Source organism: Agelaius tricolor, unplaced genomic scaffold, assembly GCF_023055355.1.
Source record: "Agelaius tricolor isolate 1412-34295 unplaced genomic scaffold, bAgeTri1.0.p SCAF_11, whole genome shotgun sequence".
Lineage (NCBI taxonomy): Eukaryota > Metazoa > Chordata > Aves > Passeriformes > Icteridae > Agelaius > Agelaius tricolor.
Window position 1 is genome coordinate 3,000,496 of NW_027269271.1, and position 24,526 is coordinate 3,025,021.

Genomic DNA, 24,526 nt, shown 5'->3' on the forward strand with positions numbered 1-24,526 from the left:
CAGCTCAGGGGGGTCCAGAGAAGGTGACTGCCTTCATCCTCCCCTGAGCTCTTCTTGGCACAGTACAGGGAGAGAAGGAGAGTGTTCTTGGAAAGCCACAAAGCATCCCTGTCACCCCAGCTCAGCCTGCAGGCTGCCACAGGCTGCTGCCCCACCCCTGGCTGCTGGAGAACTTTTCCTGCTTTAACAAAAAAGGCAGATGTGACTTCAGCACCTTTGCTTTGCAACTCACCCACAAGCTCTGGACCAGGCAACAGCATCTGCAGCCCCCTGGCATCTCTGAGGGGTGGCCAAGCTCTTTGGATGCCCCCAAGGCACAGATCCCAGCAGGGTTTCCAAGCTCAAGGTGCAGGCTGCTGCTGCCTTGCATTCCTGCAGTGGCACCGATGGCACCGTGACGCCCTTGGCTTCCCCTGGCCCCTTTGCTGCAGTGCCACCACTAACAGCTCCTCAGGCTCCTGGCCCTGGCTCCCCCAGGGCCCAGTACCTCTCTGTGTGTCTGGAAACAGCCAGGTCTGAGCCACAGCTAGCCCAGGATATCTCAATATCCTCCCTGCCCCTCTCCTCCACAGCCCCCCACCCTGCCTGGGCTTGCAGAACACCCCATCCCACAGGATGGCAGTGCCAGCACAGGCTGTGTGCCTCCCCCTCCCTGCCTGGGGACCTTTTCAGGGGTCCATGACATTACCCAGAGTCCCCACAGCCCCCCCAGCACGGGGTGGGCAGTGCCAACGAGACCAAGCCTGCAGCAGTTCTTTACAACAAGGTTTTATTTTTCTTTCCTTTTGACAAAAAACATTGAGGAGTTGTACATTGGTGGTGGTCAGCTCGGTTCCCCGTTTGGGTCCAAACGAGCAGCTTATGTTACAACATCCCACCCCAGAGCCTGGGGGATGGAGGCAGAGCATCTCCCACTCCCCCTCCCCAGGAGAGACACCAGCCCCACGCCTGGGGGGCTCTGCCATCCAAGCTCTCCTGGGGGGACAGGAGGATGGCACAGCTGGGCTCTGTGTGCCAGGGCTGCCACCCCTCCTCACACACCCACCACAGGGAGATTTGCAGGGCTTCCAATCCAGTCCCAGCACCCAACTGGGAACAGGTTGCACGCCCCTGGTGAACTCCTGCCTGCCCAGGGCATGTCCTCTGCAGGCAGAGATTGAAATCCATAAATCCATCCCCCCTGCCCATCCTGCCTCCCAGTGGCGCAGTCCTGGTGTCCGGGAGGCTGCGGCAATGTCCGAAATTCCACAGAGGAGAGATTGCCCAGCAGCAAAGCCCAGTCCAGCGCCTTGAAAAGCAAGGCACGGGCTGCGGTGGTGCCTCGGGGCCGGTTTGGGTTCCCCCCTCGGTTCTCCCCTGGTTCTGCCGGGGGGTGTTTTTGGTTTCAGAGACGCGCTGTGCAGGTGCCACCGTGTCCCCGCCGCTCCCTGCCTGTCCCCAGCGCTGCGGCTGCTCCGGGAGAGGCAGAACGGGGCAGTTTCGGGCCCTTTCCGGGCGAAAGGGGCTGTGCTGTGTCGCACACAGTTTCTGTACTGTTAGTTGAACGCAGGGCTGACATGCCAGAGAGCTGCGGTTCGGGCGGTGGCAGCCCGCGGGGGCTGTGCCCCATCCTGTGCCACCAACACCGCTCGCCGGCCCCATGCCCGGGGCTGGGGGAAAGAAAAGCGCCCAGAAAGCTGGAAATCCGCATGGAACGTGCCCCCGCTCGGAGAGCATCGCTGCCTCCCTCCCACCCGCCAGGCACAGACACAAAAAGCCGCCTCCTCCCCTCCCCTCCGCGGGCTCTTACTCAGAGCCCGGCGCATTGTCAGACACCTTTCCGCATTTAGAAGGAGACGATCCCGACACCTATATTTAGAGCAGGTACGGCATCGCCTTCCCCTGCCCCCGGCAGCACCGCGTCCCCTGTCCCCGCTCAGAGCCGGCTCTCCCAAATTCCAGAGCTCCGGAGGCTTCGGGCTGGAAGCCACGAGCTGCTCACGGATGGCTGGAAGGGACCAGGCAGTGCCCGTGTCCCCAGCCACCAGCAGGGACCTTCCCCACGGCCGCACGGGACAGGGTTTGTCCCATGGAGACAGAGGGGGGTATGCAGGATCTGAGCCTGTGGAATTTTTGGATCCCTGGGCAGGTTTGGGAAGCAGCAGAGGCGTCCCCCAGCATCAGGGACCGCTGGAGGCAGGAGGAGCTTTGGGCCCTCTAAGGGGGCACTTTGGCCATGGGAAAGGGGGGGTTTGGTCCATGCACGAGCCCTGGAGCTGGAAGCCTTCAGAGCCACAGGGATTTGCTTCTCACAAAGCAGAGCTCCCTCGGGGAGCTCACAAAGCAGTCAGGGCATGGTCTGCACATGCAGGAGCAGGGCACTTTGTGCACCTTTCCATCAGGAAGAAGGCATGAGCTATCCAGGGCCAAAGCAAAGCCTGGCCAGAGCTGCTGCTCAGCTGCACAGCAGCCCCAAAGACCCAGACCACAACAACCTGCAGCAAAGCAAAGCCGTGGGCAGGAGGAAGGGCAGGGTGAGGGCTGTGCTGCCTTCCCCTGCCCATCCCCACGTCCCATCTCCACTTACAGCCACCACATCTGGTCCAAACACACAGAGCATCCTCCAGCCCTCAGAATAAACCCTTCCCTGAGGCTCCAAAGGCACAGCACCCTCCAGCTCCCCAGACCACGCTGGGGCTGACAGCAGACACAGCTCATAGCAGAAACACAGCACTGGTCACCAGGGTGAGCCACCCATCCCCACGGGCCACCAGCAGCAGCACCTCCCTGGGCACAGCACTGCACCCAGTGCATGGATCCTTGAGAGCTGACAGCACTTAATTAGCAGATAAATTAATGACTGGAGCTGGAAGGTGCTCCTGTTCTGCATTGTCAGTGTTTGCAGGAGGGCTGAGCCTCCCTGCTCAGGACAATGCTCCTTCCCCAAGTCTCCCCAGCTCTTGGGCACCCACCTGCTCCCACACCGGGGCCGTGGGGTTTGCACAGCCAGCCCCCCATGGCAGCCCTTCTCCAAAGGGGGGCCAGGCCCCCGGAGAGGGCACAGGCCATGGCTGCAGGGGAAACTGAGGCAGGGCTGGTGCCAAACCCCAATGCCTGTGCCCGGAGGAAAGATATTAAAGGTACATCATGCACCCACAACATCTTCACTCCCCTGCAGACATGGATTTCTTCTTTTCCTGGGAAAACAAGCAAAGAGGCCTCTGAGAGAGAGGTTTGCCATTACCCCCTTGGCATTGCCTTCTCCCTGGGACAGCTCTGTCCTCATCCCTTGGGCATCCCCCTCCTGCAGGCACCGAGCTGCCCGAGGAGCCCTTGCCACAGCCATCTCTGAGAGAGAAAATGCAATTCCCAGCGCTGGAAACACCTGGGAGAAGGGAGCAAGGTGACATTCCCAATGCTCTGTACAGCAGCCCCCCGGGGAGGCTCAGTCCTGCCCCCACCAAAGCAGGGTGCAGGAGCCCCAAGGGGCTGGCCAGCATTGTCAGGTGATTAAAACAAATCTATGTATGTGTATATCTTTATATATACAGCATATAAATATATATACACACACACACCCCGTATATACACACACAGGCACACCTAGAGTTCTCAGTATATAAATAAATATATGTCGGTGGGACACAGGGTACATCCGGCAGCACTGAGCCCCCCACCCCCAGTACAAACCAGTTCTGCCCCCTCTGCTCTGTCTGGGTGCATCCCAACCCCTCATCCCCTGCCCCCACGGTCACATCCTGCCCCTTTTCCAGGCAGGATGAGACCCTCGGGGAGGGAAGTGCAAAGCCACAGCAGCACAAGCCCAAGCGACAGAGCAAAGGGGGTGGGTCCCTTGCATCCCTTTGCTGGGACTCTCCGGCCATAGGGAGCAGAAAATCCCTCGGGATGAGCTTTCCCGGGGATCCCCTCGGGGCAGGGAGCGGGGCTCCGGCCGGGGGGGGGGCTCTCCCTTGTCCCCCAGCACTCCAACCCGGCCAGGCCGCTCTGCTGCCCATCAAATGCTTCTCTGTGCAGAAAAAAAAAGTGATAATAATAACTGAAACTCAACAGATTTTAATTTTTTTTTTTTTTTTTTGCACAAAGACTTTTTTTTCCCCTTTCTTTTCTTTTTCGTTGTGATTTGTGGGTTTTTTTCTCTCCTTTCCGGTCGGTTTGGGGTGGGGGCTTTTTTGTTTGTTTGGTTGGTTTTTTTTGTTTTTTGTTTTGTTTTGTTTTGTTTGCTCTGTTTTGTTTCGTTTTTTGTTTTTCCCCCTGCGTTTGGTTTTGGTTTTTCAGTTTCATTCCCAGGCGCGGCGAAGAGCATGCATCGGAGAAGGGCAGGGCGGGATGGACGGGGAGGCAGCCGAGGCGAGGTCGGGGCGCGGGTTCGAGGCTCGGGGGACAGAGGGGGCAGCTTCTAGCACTTGTCATCTTCCTCGGTGTCGCTGAGCACGTCGATGCTGGCCCCGCACATGACGCCTTGCGCCGCGCCTCGCCGCCGCCGCCGGTAGTGCCCGTTGGGCATCTGCCACCCGTGCCGCAGCGGCGGCGCCGAGCCGATGGTGTTGGAGCGGCCCAGGCTGGTGGCCACGGCCGCCTCGAAGGTGAGCGTCTCCTCCTCACCGCAGTCTGAGGCGTGCGAGTCGTCGTGCAGCGCCAGGTAGGGCTCCGAGATGTAGCGCTGCGGCGTGGACTGCCGGCTCTGCTTGCCCGCCGGAGAGCTGGAAGGTTCCGCCGGGCCGGCCGCGCTGGGATCCAGGCTGGAGGAGAGCAGCGGAGAGCCGCCCTCGCTCTCGTCGGCCGGGGGAGAGGTGTCCCCGGCGTGCCGCAGCATGGAGGCGTAGGACAGCAGGGGACGCGGCTTGGGGGGCACCGGCGGCAGCTGGCGGCGGCCTCGCCGGGGAGTGCTGGTGTCCGAGATGGAGGGGATGGAGCTTTCGCTCAGGGAGCCCATGCCCTGCAAGGCACCGGGACACCATGGGCAATGCAGGCAGCACCACGCACCAAACCACACCAAACCACACGCCATCACACCACACATCACCACACCAAACCACACATCACCACACCACACCACACCAAACCACACCCCATCACACCAACCCACACCGCACCACACTCGGGAAGTGCTCTCAAAGCTGGGCCATCTCCTGGAACTCCACACTTCCCACTGAAAAAACTTCTTATCACTTCATGAGCCAGAGAAGTGAAAAGCAGATCTGTCAGCATTTGGGAAATAAAGGGAAACTCGCCCAAAGTGAAGGGCAGGATAAAAGCAGTCCCTAGTACAGGTCATGTGGGCTTAGTCCTTGGTGTTGTGAGACACACAGGGTAAAGCTCAGCTCAGGGGGGTCCAGAGAAGGTGACTGCCTTCATCCTCCCCTGAGCTCTTCTTGGCACAGTACCACCACACCAAACCACAGCACATCACACCAAACCACAGCACACCACACCAAACCACACACCACACTACACCGGACTACGACTATTCCGGCTACTACTATTGTGCTGGAGTGGAGTAGGGCGGATACGGGGGTTGGTCCTTCTACAGCAGCTGGGAGCCATGGGTGGAGGCCGAATTGGGCGGATTTTCCGGTTGCGGCCAGAATGAGACCTAGTATGGGTAGTGTAGGAGTTTGGGAAGGAGTGGGAAGTTGTTGGATTTCTCAGGTGTTTGTGGTGGAAGCCAGTCCACACCATACCACATCTTACCACACCACAACAAACCACACCACACCACACCATACCAAACCAAACCACACCACACCAAACCAAACCACACCAAACCGAACCACACCAAACCACACCAAACCACGCCACATGTGACCGTGTTCACAGGGGTCTGAGGATGAGGGAAGAGACGAGGATCTGACTCCATGTTACAGAAGGCTTGATTTATTATTTTATTATGTATATTATATTAAAACTATACTAAAGGAATAGAAGAAAGGATTTCATCAGAAGGCTGGCTAAGAATAGAAAAAGAAAGAATGATAAAAAAGGCTTGTGGCTCGGACTCTTTGTCCGAGCCAGCTGGGCTGTGATTGGCCATAAACAACCACATGAGACCAATCCCAGATGCACCTGTTGCATTCCACAGCAGCAGATAACCATTGGTTACATTTCGTTCCTGAGGCCTCTCAGCTTCTCAGGAGGTAAAGTCCTAAGGAAAGGATTTTTCATAAAAGATGTCTGTGACAACTGCGCACCACACCGCACCACATCACACCACACCACACCTTCTCATGTCACGGACATATTTTATGAAAAATCCTCTCATTAGGATCTTTTCTCCTGAGAAGCTGAGAGGCCTCAGGAACGAAATGTAAACAATAATTATCTGCTGCTCTGGAATGCTACAGGTGGATCTGTGATTGGTCTCATGTGGTTGTTTTTAATTAATGGCCAATCACAGTTCGACTGTCTCTGACTCTCTGGTCAGTCACAAGATTTTATTATCATTCCTTTTCTTTCTATTCCTTGCTTGCCTTCTGATGAAATATTTTCTTCTATTCTTTTAGTATAGTTCTAATATATAATTTTCTTTTAATGTAATATATGTCATAAAATAATAAATCAGCCTTCTGAAACATGGAGTCAAGATTCTCATCTCTTCCCTCATCCTAAGACCCCTGAGAACACCACCACACTCTCCCCATATCCTGAGCTTTTTTTCCTTTACTTTGTGAAAAATCCCCTCACCGGGATTTCTTCTCCTGGCAAAGATGAGAAGCCTCAGCTTCTCCATGTTTTGCTGCTTTGGAATGTGATTTGGAGAATTCTTTACCCAGCATTTGAATTGTTTTAACTTAATGACCAATCCCAGTCCAGCTGTGTCGGACTTTCTGGTCTGTCACGGGTTTTTATCATGCATTCTTGTTTTAGCCTTCTGATGTATGTTTTCCCTTTCTCTAGTATAGTAATATAATATAATATAATATAATATAATATAATATAATATAATATATATCAGCCTTCTAAGAATGGAGTCAGATTCTCATCTCTCACCTCATCCTGGGGACCTCAACACCACAACACCCATGGAAGCTGCCTCTGTCTTGAAAGGGTCACTCTGCCCCATCCCTGCCCCACGAGCTCCTTGTGGTCTGCAGCTCTTCCCACAAAGAGAAGCACACAGGCAGGCACTGATGTCCCTGGTGACCAGTGACAGGACCCAAGGGGACAGCCTGAAGCTGTGACAGGGGAGGTTTAGGTTGGATATCTGGCAAAAGTGCTTCACCCAGAGGGTGGCCAGGCATTGGAAAAGGCTCCCCAAGGAAGTGGTCACAGCACCAAGACTGACAGAGCTCAAGACACTTTCAGACAATGCTCTCAGGCACATGGTGGGATTCTGAGTTGGACTCGATGACCCTCGTGCTCTGTTCCAACTCAGGATACTCCATGATTCCATGCTCTTGGTGGTCAGAAGCAAAAAGCCCTCCCAAACCCGCCCTAGGAAGAGCTGACAGCTTGCCATGGGTGGCATCTCCATGGGTGGCATCTCCATGGGTGGCTTCAGGCTCACTCAAACACTGGCACCTCCAGGCTGGCACACCTGACTTTGGCAGGGAGCGGATGCCATAGCAGCAAAAGGATCAGCATGAGAGAGATCCAACCCCAAATACTCTGCAGGGTACACAGGACACACAGAGATGCCACCAGCAGGAGATGAGAAGGTTCAGACCTCCCAGAACCAGGGCTTATCTTCCCATTTTTCCTTTACACTTAGGAATGGATCCCTGTCACCCACCTGCCTGCTGGGTGTCTGTGACCTGCCCTCGCTGGGTGACCGTGACTCACGCCGCCGTTCCGGTGACTCCTCCTGTGCCTGGGGACTCCTCTCCTCGGAGTTGCAGCGGGAGATGTCCGGGGACAGCAGGTGCTTGCGCTCTTTGGACCGGCCCCGCTCCCTGCCCGAGCGGTGCCCCTCGGACCGGTGGCCTGCAGGACACCCACGTCAGCCGCCAGCACCGCCCCCTCTGCGGCAGCTCAGCTCTGGAGGGGTTTTTGGGGGTTTTTTTGGCTCACCCGAGTCGGCGTTGAGGCGCCGGGCGGACAGCTGGAGCGAGGAGTGGTAGCTGCGCCGGCGGGACTTGTAGGTGTTGTCACTGCTGCGCTCCATGGAGAACTCATCCAGCCAGGAGCTGTTGGGCCGCTTGTCCCGGATGGTGGAGAAGGATCTCCGCATGGAGCTGGTGTCTGTCACCACCTGCAAGCAACCCCGGCCAGCCGGGGACAGCATTAGTGCCAGGCAGGGCTGGGGGACAAGAGGGACCCGTTCACCCCCAGCACGGGGATGGCCACGCTGTGGGATGGGGAAATTCGGGGTGGGGGCAGCCAGCCTGAGAAGAGCCCCCCCAGATAACCTCTGCACAAAGCATGGGTGGGAGGAATGTGGGGTTTGGCCTCGGAGCTCATGGGCTGCCCTTCCCCAGAGGGCTGGAGCTGTGCTGCATGGGCAGAGCCAAGCCCAGGGGCTGGGGGAGAGCAGCAGCACCTCCTGCTCTGTGTGGGGACACAGAGGGCACCAGAGCATTGCTGCCTCCCCAGCATCCCTCCCCACTAGGAAAGCAGGGTGGGGAGGAGCAATCCTTGAAAAGATTGTTGGCAGAGAGGGGTCCTCCAGTGCCCCCTGCTCTGGGTTCATCTTTCCAGCCGCCACCATTTTCCCACACGCCTCCCTACTCTTCCTTTATTCCCACATCCCCAGCCCTTTCCCCTGCACTCATTCCCTATCTCCTCGCTCATGCTGTTGTTTTATCTTCCCTTTCCTTTTCTTCCTGCCTCCCATGCTTCTCCTTCCTACCTTCTCCCCTCGTTATACCCTGTGTTTTCACATGTTATGGGGAAAACATCACCTCCTTCCATACTTCCTTTGCTTAGTTCTAGCAGCTCTCTGCCACTGCAGCCTCAGGCTGTTCTCCATCTCCTCTCACCTTTCCTGCTCCCATCCCCTCCTTCTGGTCACCTCCTCTGCTGCTGAATGACCAAGAAAGCCCACGAGACAAAGCCTCCCTTTGTCTTCACACCCCCACAAAGTGCCACACCAGGACTTGGTGCCTGCACCAAGGTGAGACAGCAGAGCCAGAGACTTCACAGCAAACACCAAACCCCAAAAAACATCTGTGTCTGTGGGGAGGCTGAGCACAGGACAGAACAACAGGGAAACCAGGCAGACAGATGAGGAGGTGAGACGTGGCCTGGGTTCCCCTGGACAGACAGAGCACGTGTTGGGACGATGGCAAAGGACGGAGAAGGCTTTTCATCACCTGTGGTCATCTGACAGCTGGGCTGGGGCTCCTCAGACCTCAGCCAGTGCCCAGGGCTGCAGGAAAGGAGGGGGACAACATGATCCTGGACCTCCCCCACGAGCCTGGAGATGGATCCCCCAGGCTGCTCTCTGCTGCCAGTGTCCCCCTTGTAGGGCAACAGCAGCTCTCCTGCTTGTGCAGCACCCAGAGAAGGGAAGAAGCTCCGGTGTCAGGGTGCTGGGAATGCCACGGGGGTCAGCACAGAGAAGGCCCAGCCTTATCTGGCAGGCTTTGATCACCTGTGGGGGCTTTGCCTGGTTTTACCTGGGGATCCACAGTGAGACGAGGCATGGAGGAGGCCCTCCCAGAGACAGCGTGGTCCTGAGTGTCCACGGGAAGGTAGCTGCCACGGTTAGAGGGCTGCACTCTTTGAAACTCCCTAACCTCTGGCTCCTGGAAATAAACACACAGCCAAGCTCTTGGGATGGGCTTGGAGCAGGGCAGCACGCTGCTTTGGCCCTCTTGGCAAGGGGACAGCCCTGCTTGCTCAGCCAGGGGCAGAATTTAGGTTGCCCAAAAACAGGTGGTAAAACACTAGCACGGGTTGCCCAGAGAGGTGGTGGATTCTCCCTCCCTGGAAGTGTTCAAGGGGAGGTTGGATGGGGCTCTGAGCAACCTGATCTGGTGGAAGATGTCCCTGCCCATGGCAGGAGGGTTGGAAATACATAAGCTTTAAAAAGTCCCTTCCAACCCAAACTATTTGATGATTCTATGAAAAACAGGGTCGAAGCCAGTAGAATTCATCACATTGCCACTGAAAAATACCCTCCAGTTCACAGTCCCCAGGTGAGCCCTGATGTGGTGCTTCAGGCTTGCCTGATGGCCAGATACCCTTGCACCTCTACAGTGACAGTGGAAACCCTGCCTGGGTCTGGGGGCACCCTGGCTGCTCAGGGTTTAACTCCAAAGGGACAAACGGATAGGAATTTCAAAAAAATCAAATCTTCCTGGCCACATTCCTGTTAAAAAAGCACACACTGCCCATAACACTTAAAAGCTTTGGTTAATTTTAGATTTTAGGGGACTCTGTGGATGCTCACGTTCCCTCACGATGTCGAGGAGATGGGCACAGAGTGATCCTGGAGGGGTCACTGGGAGGGGACTTTATGGGGGCAGGGGGAGTCTGATCTGCCCCCTCCCCATGTGGCTGGGGTGGCCGAGGCAGGGGACACCTGCCTGTGTCATACACAGGTGACACAGAACTGCAGACCCTGGGGACACAGGCTGGGGACACAGGGCGGTGCCACACTGCGCCGGGTGGCGCAGGAACGCAGACATAGAGAGATGTGTGATATATAGAGATGTGTGATATATATAAATATGTGTGATATATATATATACACACACAGACAGACAGGAGGCCAGGGAGGGCTGCTCCTGCTGGAGACAGTTTGACAGCTTGGCTGGGGGGACTGGGGACAGCACCACTGACAACAAAATGGACACGAAATCCGAAAACATCAGATACCATCACTCAGCACGGGGTAACCCACTGACATGAGTGCTCAGTGGAAAAAATAGCCTGTGGAGAGAAGGATATTTTACTGCAGGACATTGGTCATGGCTCTCACCCCAAAAGCACTTGTGCTGCCTGGCCCCATGGGTCAGGGCAGGTCCAGGCATGGCTGTGTCCCCAGTGCCAGGACATCCAGGGATATTTGTCCCGTTTTGGATCTGCTGCCATCCCTGAGCTGTGCTCGCTCCCCACACCTCCCCGTGCCCACCAGCATCCATGCTGGGGCTGCAGAGGAGCAGTGCATGACTTTACCAGAGACTGGTGCTCCTGGAACTGCTCCTGGGCTGGATCCATGCACGCCAGCTGGAAGATCTCCTGTGGCGAGAGCGGGCTCAGCGAGGGGAACCCGCCTCGGCTGCTCCTGCAAACACAGCCCAGCTTCAGGGAGGTGATCCCACCACCCTGGGACCACCTCTCCTGCAGCTCAGAGCTGGGGAGCCCCCTGCCTGCCCCCCCAGGCTGCTGAGACCCCGTGTTTGAGCAAACACCAAGTTCCCTGGAGAGCTGAAGTGGTGCCCCAAGGCAGGAGAGGACACCAGGGCCCCGAGTCCTGCAGCAGCAGTGGGACATCCCAAGGACAGTGACAGAAACCCTTATCAGCTCATTCCCACCAGCCAGGGTGCTGGAATCCCCCAGTGACCCTGCACTGCTCAACAGCTCCTGGGGTCCAGCTTCACCCTTCCTGCAGGAGGAGCATCCACAGACCCCTGGCCATCCCCTTGTCCCACCTCGGCTGCTGCTGGCGGTGCTGACACACACCAGGTACCTGGAATCCTGCAAAAGCTTTGTGCCAGGAGATTCCTTCCTGCTCCCAGCAGCAATTTAACCCTTTCTGCAACCCAGTGCCAGCTCCAAGAAGGAAAGAAGGGCTGCAGGAGCAGGAAAGTGGCAGGGCAGCACTCACAGGCCTGAGAGGGTGTCCTGCTGGAGGTATGGCAGAGCCTTGGCGTTGGAGATGATCTCCTGTGGCAGAGAGGATGGCTCCATGCGCTGGAACATGGGGGCATTCTTCTGCATTGGGGAAAGGGAGAAACTGAGCCTGTAGGAAACGTGGAGGAACATCCAGTGCTTCCCCAGCCAAGCTCTCACCACTCAGAGAAAGAGGACACCATGCTCATGCTCCCTGTCAGGGACTGAGGATGATCACAGACACGCATTGTAGTCCCCAACACCAACCTGAGCTGTTATTTTCACCCCATGGATGCATGTTTGGGCTGGGAGGTGGTGGGAAAGCAGAGAGGGTGATCTGAACATCCCTGTCCTGCCCTGGCTGAGCCTCACCTGCTCCTCCAGCTGCTGCCTCTGCTTCTTTGCCTTGCTCTGCTTGTAGTAATCCATGATCATCATGGCTGCATATATTTTCCCAACAGTCAGGTCAGAGGCTGGGAGCATGAGAGGGAACAAAATGGGGTCATTTGTGTTGTAAAATAAAGCACCAACATGGATCTTGGGAAGAGCCCTGCTCTGGAATACCCTGGTGACCCTCAAGTTCTTCTCACCACTCTAAAAAAGAGAGTTCAGAGCACCCAGACACTCCCCATGGGGATAAAATAGATGGAGATGGCTTGAAATCATCATCACCCTCAGCCACCAAGGCACACACCCTCATCATCTCATCAGGTGTGCTCAGCCTCCCACCCTGCTCCCCAGAGAGCAGTCACAGGAGGCTGTGGCTTTGGCAGGAGTAGATCCCTGCAAACCGAGTGCTTTTCCAGAGAGCTCCCAAGCAGCCAAACAGAACAAGGCAGAACAAACCCTTCCCCCACTTCTCCTTGAGCTGGGGATGGGTCTGGCCAGTCCCCACCTCCCTTTGGGAAGAAGCTGCTGTGGGGATGAGGGGAGTTAGAAAGCAATGACAGCCCCCACACAGACTCACTTTTTGGCATGGGTACCAGCAGGTCAAGCATCTTCTGGGAGAGGTGAGGCCAAATGGTCAGGATCTCCTTTTGAAGCTCGGAGTCCAACTGCTGCCAATCTGCACCACCTTCAACAGCAGGGAGCCAAAACCGCCCAGACACATCAAACCTCAGCACCAGGGTCCAACCAGCCCCCCTTTCCCATCCTGCAGTGAGGTTCCACCTCAGCATCCATCTCTCTGGGCTGGGAGGGCCACCTTGCATCAGCCAGCCTGGTCCCCTGCTCCCACAGGGAAACCTTCCTCCCATCCCTTCCATATGTGCCTCCATCTCCCCATCCCCTGCCCTCCCACTCAAAGCTGCCACCTTCAAGCTTGCCTTGGGTCCGTCTCTGCAGCTCCCATCCCACTCCAGCCCACACACACCTGCTGCTGCCCCACTTTCCTTTTGCTGGTGAGCAGATCATGTGCTGGTGGAAGAGCAGCTCTGCTTGGTAAACCCAGAAATGCTCAGTGAGGCTGTGCACAGACAGCAGAGTTCTCTGGCCAGGGCTCTGCTGAGCTTAGGAAGTCCTGGGACCATCAGAAGCTGTCAATGTGCCCCAGCAGGGCCACCCAAGCACAGGGGCAATTTGGGTGAGCTGTAGGACACCCAGGTTCAAATCTCTGCTTTGTCTGGAGGGGTTTGAACCCGTCCCTGTTGTCTGAGCACGGGGCTTTGGATGACATCTTACCCTGGGTTGGGTTTTCTCCCAACAGCTGAGCTGTTCCTAGGGGATGTTTTATTGAAAATGCCATGTTTCTGCAGGAAGTTTTTGATCTGATGAATCACAGCCTTTCCAGTAACAGCAACAAAGGAGGTTTTCCTGCTCTGAACATTTTATCTTCCCTGAGAGACAGAGAGGTTTCTTTTCCCCACAGCCTCAGGAAGCCAAGCATGTCTTTTCCATCCTTGGTTTGGCTTTTTACATGGGGAGGAAGGGGAATTCTCTCTCTCCTCCACTACACAGTGGACATCGAGCTGTTTCTTTTCTCTAGAAACAGCTTCTGATGAAGAATTCTCTACCTCTTCCCTAAAGAGATAGATTTTTTTTTGTTTTTTGACAGAAAATGGCAGAATTTTGCCTGTTCAATGCACTTGCTCCCTTCTGTGTGCATCCAGGCTCTGGATCCCAAATTAGCTGTGAGGTCCTCAGCCCAGCCAAAGAGAAAGGGACGTTTTTGAGAGGTGATAGGACAAGGAAGAAGGATTTTAAGCTGAGTGAGGGTAGACTGAGCTTGGATATTAGGAAGAAATTCAGAAGGTGGTGATGCCCAGAGAAGCTGTGGATGCCCCATCCCTGGAAGTGTCCAAGGCCAGGCTGGATGGGTGGTGGGAGCTGTCCCTGCCCATGGCAGGGGGGTGGAACAGGATGATCTTTAAGGCTCTTTCCAACACAAACCCACGCTGAGATTCCACCAAAAGGGCCACGAGCAGTCTGCAAAGGGTTTCAGAGTGCCCCTCTCTGGCACAGGCTTTACCTTTGGCAATTTTGATGTCCAGGGCCGTGCGGATGAGGGCCATGAGGGTGGAGGTGAAGTGGACTGTCATGTCCTCGGCCACGGGCATGTTCATCAGCACCAGTCTCTGCGCAAGAGAGAGAAGAAAACAGCGGACGGAAAACAATATCGAAAAACACATCGACCAGGCTGGAGGAAAAGAAATTAAACATTAAACAAAAGGGGGGGGTGGGGAAATAAAAAAATAAAAAAAAAAAGAATCCAAATTAAAAAAAATAAAAAATTAAAAAAAAAAATAAAAAGCAACAAGGAGTGTCAAAACAGCACAGCCAAAAAAGAAGGGCGAGGATCACCCCACCAGCCCCCCCACCTCCCCGGCTCCTTCCACCCCAGGACACCGGCTCACTGCCTTCCAGGGCTCCTCCTGCGCCCAGGAACGGCCCCTGAGCCCCCCTCCCCACGTGCCACAGCAGCCCCCGGCACTTTTTTTGGGAAGACACACCCCATCCATCAGGGATGCGGGCGTGTGGGATGTGCGGGAGGGGAGGCGGGCTCAGGTTTCCGTTCCCGGGGGGTTTGGCTTTCCAGCTCTCAACCCTTCCCAGCTGGGGCAGGGGAGAGGAGGGTCCCTAACCTTCAGGGACTTCAGATGGGCTGGATATTCCTCTAGCATGCTACATCCTGGCACTCCCTTTTTGCGTCTTTCAGAGATGAAGTTTGCCAGCACATGCAGGGGGGTTCCAAATTATCCATGGGTGGGGAAGGGAAAGGAAGGGAAAGGGGAGGGTGGAAAAAGTGCAGAAGGAAAGAGAAAAGGGCAACCAAGGCAGGTTAGACACGCCATGCTCCTTCCCCACCCTGGCAAGGCGGGGTGCAAACCGAAGTGACCAGATCCACTTTCCAGAGAGTATATTTTGCTTTGTGAACACCTTGGGTCAGCCCTTCCCTGCCCATTCCTTTTCACCCAGCTTCTCACATCCCTTTCCTGCTTTCAAGCCTCCTTTTTTCCCCCTGGGAAAGTGTGATGGTGGATGTATGCTTGTGTGAACACACATGTGAGAGCCTGAGAGGGTGGAAGCGTGTTTGGAAGTGTGCAGGAACCCAAAGGTGCTATCCCTGCTAAAAGGCCAAGAAAAACCCCAATTTCCTCCTCAACAACAACTCCTCCTGTAGCTCTGGGCCTTGTCCTGGCAGCTGCTGCCCTCAGAAAGCCACACAGCTCCCACTGCACATCCTCCACAGCTTCCCATGCTCCTGATCCATGAGCCTGATCCGCAGCTGGGACTGACTGACAGCCACCACTGCGGGAGGGACAACTCAGAGCTGCCTTTGGAAGGACCCTGGCTTTGCCTTGCACAAGCAAGGGAAAGGGCTTGGACAGCCCCTGCTGATGGTCCTGGCTCCTACACACAACAGGCCTGCTCCTATGAGATTTGGGATTTGAGATTTGGGATTTGTCCCCACTGCCCATCTGCTTCCCATCTCCATGGGCTTCTGCCCTTGGGTCAGGATGGTTCCAAGCCCCTGGGAATGAACTCCTGAGGACATCTCACTCTCCTAACTGTGCTACAGGGCTGTTCCTCACCTCCTGCAGCCCTCCCACTTCCACACTCCTGCTGATCCTGCCCCTCCTTTTCCCCTGGGAGCTGCAAGCTGTCACTGTGACACACGTGGGGACCAGCCAGCATGGCCAGGGCTCCTGTGGGCACACTGGGACAACTCAGAGCTGCCTTTGGAAGGCCTCTGGCTTTGCCTTGCACAAGCAAGAGAAAGGGAGAGCCCCTGCTGATGGTCCTGGCTCCTCATGCACAGCAGGCCTGCTCCTATGAGATTTGGGATTTGTCCCCACTGCCCACCTGCTTCCCATCTCCATGGGCTTCTGCACTGGCTGGGATCAGGATGGTTCCAAGCCCCTTGGCATGAACTCCTGAGGACATCTCACCCTCCTGGCTGTGGCCTCACCTCACCTCCTGCAGCCCTCCCAGTTCCAAACTAGTGCTGATCCTGCCCTTCCTTTTCCCCTCGAGCTGTCCCTGTCACACACGTGGGGACCAGCCAGCGTGGCCAGGGCTCCTGTGGGCACACCAGGCTCCCCAGCAGTGAGCCAAACACACGTTGGACACCCCAACAAGTCCCCAGCTCCCCACCTCCCGCAGGTGGCCCGGCTCCTGCAGGGCTCTGACCCCCAGAGAAGGAAGGGTTGATCTACCTTATAGGCCACTTTGGAAGGACATCTCTTGCCGAGGCCTAGCGGTGGTGACATAAGAGTCAGCATTTCATACATCTCAGTGTAATGGATTCGGCCACTGCTCATGGAGGGGGAAGGGGAGGGAGGGAGATGCAGAGAGAGGAGGCATTCCCAGAGAGCGGAAAAAAAAAAAAACAAAAACAAAACGTACGAACGGAAAAATAGTACAGGAAAAAACAGGAGAGAAGAAAAAAATAAACAAACAAAAAAAAAAGAAAAAAACAAACGGACAAACAGGAAAAGAACAGGAAACCCGTTAATCAAGGCAAATCATACATGAGAGACTGTCCTGATGTGGATTTATAGCACTGCTCACACAGACCCAGGAATGCTGGCAGAAAGCGACTCACCCCTCTCCTCTCTGCTGCTGGCCTCAAGCGCCTGTCTCGCTACCAGCCTGGGACGAGTCCTGTGCTCTGAACCCCTCTCCTAAAGCCCTCCATGAGCCCCCACCTCGTCCCACAGGTTCCAGGGCTGTGTGCGAGTGGTATAAATCAGATACACGGCACTCGAGCCATGGGTTATTGCAGATAAAGGGTGCCTTGCACCGCGGCGCTCCGTGGCCTCCGGAGCCTCTTCCCTCCCGCGGGGGTGCCTGGTATTTGCTTGGCATGGCCACCTAACCCATAGCCAAAGGCTGTGTATCCCCAGCTGGTGGGGTCTATGCAATTGGGAGGCAGCATCTTGCATAGAAGGCAGTGGGCCAGGGTCACTTGTCACAGGAAGATGCCCAGTTGCTTCCGTCTGGCTCTGCGGATGGAGCACTTCCCCACCATGCAGCAGTGCAAAAAAAGGCATGCTGAATCGGCTGGAACAAAAAAAACGGGAGGAAAAGTTGGGCATGCCATGCTCCCGCCCTGGCTCTCTCCCACATGCGGCTGCAAGTTCCACCAGGTTGGAGTTTAAAGAGTCTCAGCAGAGGCAGCTGTTTGGGCCTTCCAACATTGGGGTTGGTTTGGGTTCCCCACGGGAGCAGTTAGGGTGGGATGCCCTCCCTCCTCCCCTCCTCTGCTCCATAAGGACCTGCCTGGGATTGCTGAGCAAGGAATGCCACCAAAAATTGGCCACCCCAGGCTGCCCTCTGCCAGGCTGGGGTAGCTGGGCTGTGCCTCCCTCTCTCTGCACGTTCACATCTCCCAGGGATCCTGGGCTTGCTCACCTCTTCATCCCCTCGTGCCAGGACCCCACCCTGCCACTGCAAGGCTTGGGATGGTCAAATCACCTCGTGACACCAAAGGCATCAACCCTCAGTGCCAGACAGGAGCCCATCTCAGCTGGGGTGCCCTGTGAGAGAGGGCACTGCCAAAAAAATTAAGGGTCCCCACGGGATCTTGGCTTCTTGCCTAGAATGTGCTGAGAGCATTGTGGAAAGGGGAGATGAGGTCTCCTCTTCTCAGGGTTTGGAAGCAGCCTCCTGGTCAAAAAGGCTCCTACCAAGATAAGTCCTGACATTTCAGGTGTGAACAGAACTGGTGACAGGAGCTGTTTGGGGTGCAGGCACCCCAAAAGATGGCTGATAAGAGCTCTGGAGAATGATGAGCAGGATGATCAAGAGGAAATATCCAGGAGTCCACAAGCAGCACCTTGGCAGGGCTGGATGAGCACCAGCTCAGGGTAAGGTCATTACAATTTTCATGCATGAACTCAGTGCAAAAAAGGAAGCAAGACAGTGATCTTCCAGCCATCCTTCCTGGCAGGGGGAATTTTGGGGAGCCCAGCACAAAACAGGCCCTGCCTCTCAGACTGAGATTCTCCACACAACCAAGGAGGAGTGGAGTCCAGGAAAGGAAGAGTTTGCATCAGTGACCAAGAGGGATCCCATGAGAACTCCACACTTTGCTGCTCCTCAGAGCAGAGATCTTGGAGCTTTCTGAGCAGCACAGCTGTGCCCAGACACCATTTCCCCACGGAGTGAAGCACAGGCAGGCACAGGGAATGAAATCCATCTGAGCAGGATTGATGCCTTGGGAAGGCTGACCTACAACAGAGGCTGGACAGAGCTAAAGAATAAAGCAGGGATTTATTAAAGGCCTCAATGGATCCACCTTGGGCAGCACAAGAGCCCAGCCAGGGCTGCACCCAAGATGAACCAAAATGGTCACAAAATGGACAACAGGTCATGAGATCTCACACTTCCATAAGTTCTGCTCCATTTGCACATTGGAGTTAATTGTCCAATTCCAGCTTTAGCCCATGCAGTCCCATCTTCTTGTTTTTCTCTCTTCATTCCACATTGTTTGTGCTCTTGGGGCTGAGATTTGGATCATTTGTCCTTGGTCCCCAGCTGGAGCAGGAATTGTTTTGTCTCCCTGCTCTGTGCACAGAACTCACCATCCCCTCATATGAAGCCCAGATCCACACACTAAAGCAGCACAGAATCTGAAAAATAGAAAAGCTCAAACCTGAGGCATCAGGATGACTCCCAAGAGCTGGTGCACACCCAGGATGGGGGATCTGACCCATCCATCTGTGTCTGGACAGAGATGTGACCCATGGCTACAGCACAAGGTGGCCACCAGGGATTAAATTATTCATTATTCTGTGATTCTGTAAACCCTGTAAAACCACCAGGTATTAATGGCTTGGTCCTGAGAGAAGCCTGTGAGTGGCAGAGGAGGAAATGTGGGAGACAGGACATCTTCCTGCTGTGGTTAGGAAATAAGTGCTGTGCCCCACAGGCTGTTAGGAAGGGAGCAGCAGGAGTGCTGTGAGAGTAGATTCAGGAAGGGGTGAAGTTATCTTCACCTCACAGGGATATCATCTGTGGAGCATTCACCTGGCAGGCAGGGCAGGCTCACTGAACTGAAAGGTGTCTGCAAGCTGACTTGGCATTTTGGGATCTTGGCAAGACGCAACATCCACATGGATTTATTTTTTTTTCATCTTTTGGGAATTGTTCCAGGGCAATAGGAACTCCTGAAAATCTCCTGTTCTTGAAATATCTCCTGCACAGGGAGGAGGAGACCGAGGTAACACAAGGTAGAGATGGGGATGGGGATGTCTCCCCCACATGACAACAGAGCTGTTCTCAGCACTCTTTGCTTCCTCCTCTCCCTGAGTTTATCCACCTTCACTGCTCTGCCCATCCACAGCCAGCAGAAATCAGATTGCTCTGAGATTCCCTCTTCCAAGGAAGCGCTGCAGGTACCCCTGTGAGTCCCAGGTGATCCAGCTGGGCAGAGCAGCACCTGAGAGTGGAGCCCTGTTGAGAAGGGCTCAGCACCCCTCCCAAAGGTGTCTCCTGCCTGCAGGGACCCGAGCAGGTGTCCTCAGCCATCTTCTGCCAGGGATGCAGCAGCAGGGAAGAGTGGAAAGACTCCAAGAAGCCCTTCCTGGAACAGATGACCCCATCTGAGATTCTTGCAAGAAATCTCCTGTTCCCAAATCCATCTTCCTAAATGAGGTGACCAATCATCCGGGCCTTGTGTTCTTTGTGCTGCTTTGCCTCTGGCAAAACCATCCTTACACCCAGCTGTGGAGGGTGGCAGAGCTGTTCCAGGGTGGCATCTGTAAGGAAAGCCTTCCTGATGTTTCCAGAAGGATGTGGTGGCTGCACCACGCTGCAGCAAGGAACCCTCCTCCTCTGCAGAGGCAAGAGCAAGGGCTGGGCTTGTCTGAGCTCCCTCGTGCACCTCAGGATCCGTGAGGGATGCAGAAGGAAGAGCAAGCTCTGTGATTCATCCTTTTGTGCCACAGGCACAGACAAAGGTGTCATGGCACTTCAGGAAACGCAGCAGATGTGGGATTTTGCTCAAGTGTCACCCCAAAATAAAAATTAAAAAAAAACCAAACCCTTCAAGTCAGAGAGACACAAGGAGACCAAATCGCTGCCCTGGACTCAGGGCCAGTGTCAGGACCCAGGACATCCCTCTGTCTGTCCTGAGCAGCCCAGACCCCTGCCAGGGGGCTCAGAGACCCTGGCACAGAGCCCAAAATGCCCCTGTGGGTTTGATTATGACCCGTGGAGCAAATGACCAACCTTGTATGAAGATCAGCAGGCCACAACAGTTTAAGTAGAATATTAGTGAAGTTATCACAGAGTAGAAAAGTAGATTTTAGAGTTTTTGGTATGGAAGTTCAAGAGGCAAGATGGAAAGAACTAGGTGTGTCCAGCCTTTTTCCTTCTTCTTCTTGGCCTCCATCTTCTGCTGTGATGTTGGCACTTTTAGATTGGTTTAAAATAGAAGCTCACTGTCTAACGTAGGTGATAGGTATTGGGAAGTAATTGTAAACATTGTATACATAGTTTTTAGCATAAAGACATAACACTGCCCCAAGGGCAGGCAGAGTGCCTGGACTGTCTTGCTGAGCTGACCTCAGCAAGCCAAGAGAAAAATTTTTATAGATAAGATAAAATAAACAACCTTAAGACTGAGAAATTAGGAGCCCTGACTCCTTCTTCAAGCGCCGAGCTAAGAAAAGAGACTTTGGAACTTTTCTCGAGTTCACTCTGAGCAGCTGAAGATCCCGACAGGCCAGCAGCCAGGAGCTGAGCTCAAGGGAGAGGAGCTGCCAAGCTCCAGAGGTGTCACCATCTCCCAGACCAATCCAGCGAGATGTGTGCAAGACTAGCAAGAGTCCTGCTCCTCAGAGACGTGACTGCTTGTCCTGCCAAGTGCCACCCTCGAGGGCAGGGCTGTTGGGTACAGCACAGCATCCCCCAGGGACAGGGGGCACCTCCTCGCCCTCCCCCAGCCCTCCCTGTCCAAAACAACAGCAAAGTCCCCAACAAAACCCTCCCAAACCCCTCGTTGTCCCCCGTGAGGTGCCTGCAGAAGTCGAGCAGGGACGGTGGCATTTGGGCTGGCGCCCCTCGGGGCTCTCTGCGCCGCTGGAACCGGGGCCGGGGGGCTTTGCCGGGGGGCACAATTTGTCACAACCCACGCCAGGAGGCTCTGAGCCCCCTGGCCCCACTGATGCCTCCCCTGGAGGGGAACAGCTGCTGGCTCTGGGAGGCAGTGGACCTCTTTAAACTCGGAGGAAAGCAAGGTCAGGGTTCCCTGGGGAGGCGCGGTGGCAGTGGAGCGGGGAGCAGGGTGGATGGTGTGTCCCGTGGCCAGGCTGTGGCGGAGGACTGGGAGGCAAACCTTGCACGCCACCCTGTAGGGGCAGTTCTCTCCTAGGCCCAGAGGAGGCGAGATCACCCGTACTAATTTGTACATATCCTTATACGAGATCCTGCCGCTGCAAAGGAAGCACAGGTGGGTTAATAGGACACTGAGAGGGTGGAGGGGAGGGTGGAGAGCTTAACGGGGGGATGCTGGGGCCGTCTGAGGGAAAAGACCCCCAGCTCTTCTCCTTCTGGCTCTGTCAGACCCAGAGAGGAGGAGAAAGCTGTGAGCATCAGCTACTGCCTTTTCCACCATGAGAGCTGGCTCTTATCTCCTCACACTGTCCCATCCTCACTCTGGAGAAGGACAGTTCTGTTGGTGACCCCTCCTCGTTGTGCCCCTGACCCCTGGGCCTGGTGGGAGAGGGCTGGGATTTTACACAGGGTGAGCCTGCAGCTTGGTGGAGTTCTAACCCATGGAGCTGTGCCCCATCACATCACCAGAGCCCCTGTCCTCACACAGCCACCCCTCTGAGAGCCACGAGGTCCCAGTGAGGTTGGCAGCTGAGCCACTCGTGCCTCCAAGATCTGGGGAACCTGAGACAGGGAGGGATAATGTGACCAGCTGCTGGCTGTGGCACCTGGCTGTGGCTCTCCAGTCCACTCCTGTGCTCTGACCACCAGCCCAGCTCTGCCAAGGGTGCACATTATGAGAAGCAAACCTCCCCAGACACACACAGACCCCCCCTTTCCTCCCAGGGAAGCACATCTGCCCAGATGCAGCCATCCCAGGATACGGCCGTATCCTCCGGCACCACGGGGACGAGGAAGCAGCCGAGGCACAGAGCTGGCAGGAGGGGGTGCAGGATGCTGAGCTCCCCACTCTGCTCCAGCCCAGAGCCCTTGGGGAAGCGTGGGGTGGAAGTGCTGAGGTGCAGCTGCTGCAGCCTCCCGGGCATCCTTGGACAAGCTGGGAGGGAAACCAGGCGGGGAGGCAAAGAGCGGCGTCACCGTCCGACCCCCAGGCGCCTTTGCCTCTGGTTTCTTTCTCCTCATCCTCTCCCATCCCCTCTCCATTGCTGGCCAGAGGTGAAGAACCAACCAGACCTCAAACCCCATCCCTGCTCCCCCCTGGTGCTGGATGTTGTCCCCAGGAGAGCTCCGTGTGCTGTTGGGATGCGCTGGGAGCTGTTGGGATGTACTCACCCGTTCCTGGCCTGGCACAGGGGCCAGGGCTGCCAAAACTGTCTCCTGTGTCCCCTAAGCACTGGCTACAAGCATGGCTTGCTCAGGAATCAGAGGGGCACATGGCATGGACAGGACAGCTCAGGCTTGTTTTACAGTGGCTCCATCATGGGCCATCATGAACTGGCCAGGGGACACCATCAAGTGCCCAGTGTGAGAAAACCCTTCCCAAGAGCCACCCCACAGCAAGCAGCTGGGTGTTTCACTGCTCCACCTTCTCTCCTGTCTCTGCTTGGAGCTGATATTGGGCATAAAAAAAATACCTTGGCTGGGGCTGGTCTCCTGAGGGCAGGACATGGAGGCAAAGAGTCTCCAAAGGGAGTGTGTGGAGGTGCCAAAGCCAAGAGTTAAGATGGCACAGGCTCCCTGGCAGTGGTGGATCACGGCCCCAGGAAGTCCCTGGGCTCTGGAAGTGGCCACACGAGGCACCCTGGTGGGGCTGGGGCTGAGTGAGGGGCAAATACATTCCCAGAGCTGCCACAGGTCCCCCATTGCTCCAGGGATGCTTGGGACCATCCAAGGAGGAGGAGCAGTGGAGAGCAAGGCCTCTGCAACAGCAGCAGGAGGAGCAGAGCCAAAATCTACCAAGCCAGGGTGTGTATGGGCCCTGTGAGCCCCCACCACTGATGGAACAGGCTGCTGCCTCCAAACAGGAGCCCTGCTCTCCAAGGTCCTCATCAGCAAGGGCAGGAGTGCAGCAGCCAAAGCCCTCCCACCTCAGAGGGGTGAGTGGGCTGGCCAGCACAGGACACAGCTCCCCAAACATCCCCCAAACAAGGTTCTGTGCAGGTGGTTTGGCAGGAACCCAGAAGATCCCCATGGTGGGAACAAGCCCCGCTCAGCCCTGCTCTTATCAGGAGCTGGGGAGCAAGGGATGGAGCCAGTCTCAGGGCAAAGGCTCCCAGCTGGGGACAGGAAAGGAGGCTGAGAGGAATCTGCCTGCAGGGCAGGGAGGAGAGGAAGAGCAGGAACGTCCAGCACTCAGGATGAACACCCCATGGCAAACTGAACATCACCCAAGACGCCTGTGCCACCAACCAGCACAAGGACCAGCTGCTGCCCTTGCAATGACCACAGGTGACAGCAGCACATCCTTGACTGTCCCAGACATCTCTGAGAACTACAGTTCCAGTAGGAGAACACAGAGACCCTGATTTAAAACCAGCTCTGAGAGGTTGGCTGGGAGAGAAGGAGCTGGCTACATACCACGCTGCTCGGTCATACTCTGCCCAGATCCGGACAAACTCATCCAGATGGTGAGGGCCCAGGATGGAGGAGTCCCGTGTCAGGTACTCAAAGTTGTCCATGATGACTGCCACAAACAGGTTGAGCATCTAAATCAAAGGGGGAAAAGGCAGAGAGAAAGGAAGGTGAGGGGAGAGGGAGCAGAGAAGGGAAGGGAGAGAGTGGGGGGAAAGTGGGGGAGAGGGAGCAGAGAAAGGGAAGAGAAGAAAGAGTGATTGTGGGAAGGTGATGGAAGATGACATGATGGCTGACAAGGGGGATCCCCAGAGCCTTCAGAGGAGAAAGCAACTCACCAGGAAGGAGCAGAAGAAGATGAAGGACACGAAGTAAACGTAGGCCAGGTCGGTGCCGCAGCGCTCGTTCTCGTTCTGCCCGGACGTGGCCGTGGTGTCTGGCTCGCAGCCCTTGCCCTCCAGGCAGGACAGCATGATCTCCTGCCACGCCTCTCCAGTGGCACTCCTGTCCCCAACACAGCCCTGTCAGCAGCTCCTGCTGGCACGGGACTGAGCCAGGGTGCCCCCAGGAGAAACCTCACCACGCCCTGCCCAAATTAAACATCTCTGGAGTGCAGAGGAGT

General features: G+C 55.8%; 1 protein-coding gene across 9 annotated transcripts in view; it reads right to left on the minus strand.

The window, feature by feature from the left end:
* Nucleotides 1–752: 752 nt before the first annotated feature.
* The window catches only part of CACNA1E (calcium voltage-gated channel subunit alpha1 E), a 161,968-nt gene continuing 138,194 nt past the window's right edge, over nt 753–24,526 (minus strand). For 4 of the 9 annotated variants that reach the window (XM_071435842.1, XM_071435839.1, XM_071435836.1 and 1 more), the window contains 11 exons: nt 24,243–24,408; nt 23,911–24,038; nt 16,371–16,467; nt 14,183–14,288; nt 12,683–12,790; nt 12,088–12,188; nt 11,711–11,817; nt 11,059–11,167; nt 8,008–8,188; nt 7,730–7,920; nt 753–4,936 (listed from right to left, as the gene is read on the minus strand). In XM_071435842.1, the coding sequence (XP_071291943.1) occupies nt 4,397–4,936; nt 7,730–7,920; nt 8,008–8,188; nt 11,059–11,167; nt 11,711–11,817; nt 12,088–12,188; nt 12,683–12,790; nt 14,183–14,288; nt 16,371–16,467; nt 23,911–24,038; nt 24,243–24,408 (1,834 nt within the window). In that variant the 3' untranslated portion in view covers nt 753–4,396. Of the gene's footprint in view, nt 4,937–7,729; nt 7,921–8,007; nt 8,189–9,554; nt 9,684–11,058; nt 11,168–11,710; nt 11,818–12,087; nt 12,189–12,682; nt 12,791–14,182; nt 14,351–16,370; nt 16,468–21,496; nt 21,594–23,910; nt 24,039–24,242; nt 24,409–24,526 lie in introns of those variants that run through there. The other 5 variants (XM_071435840.1, XM_071435837.1, XM_071435835.1 and 2 more) reach the window with 3 other exon arrangements.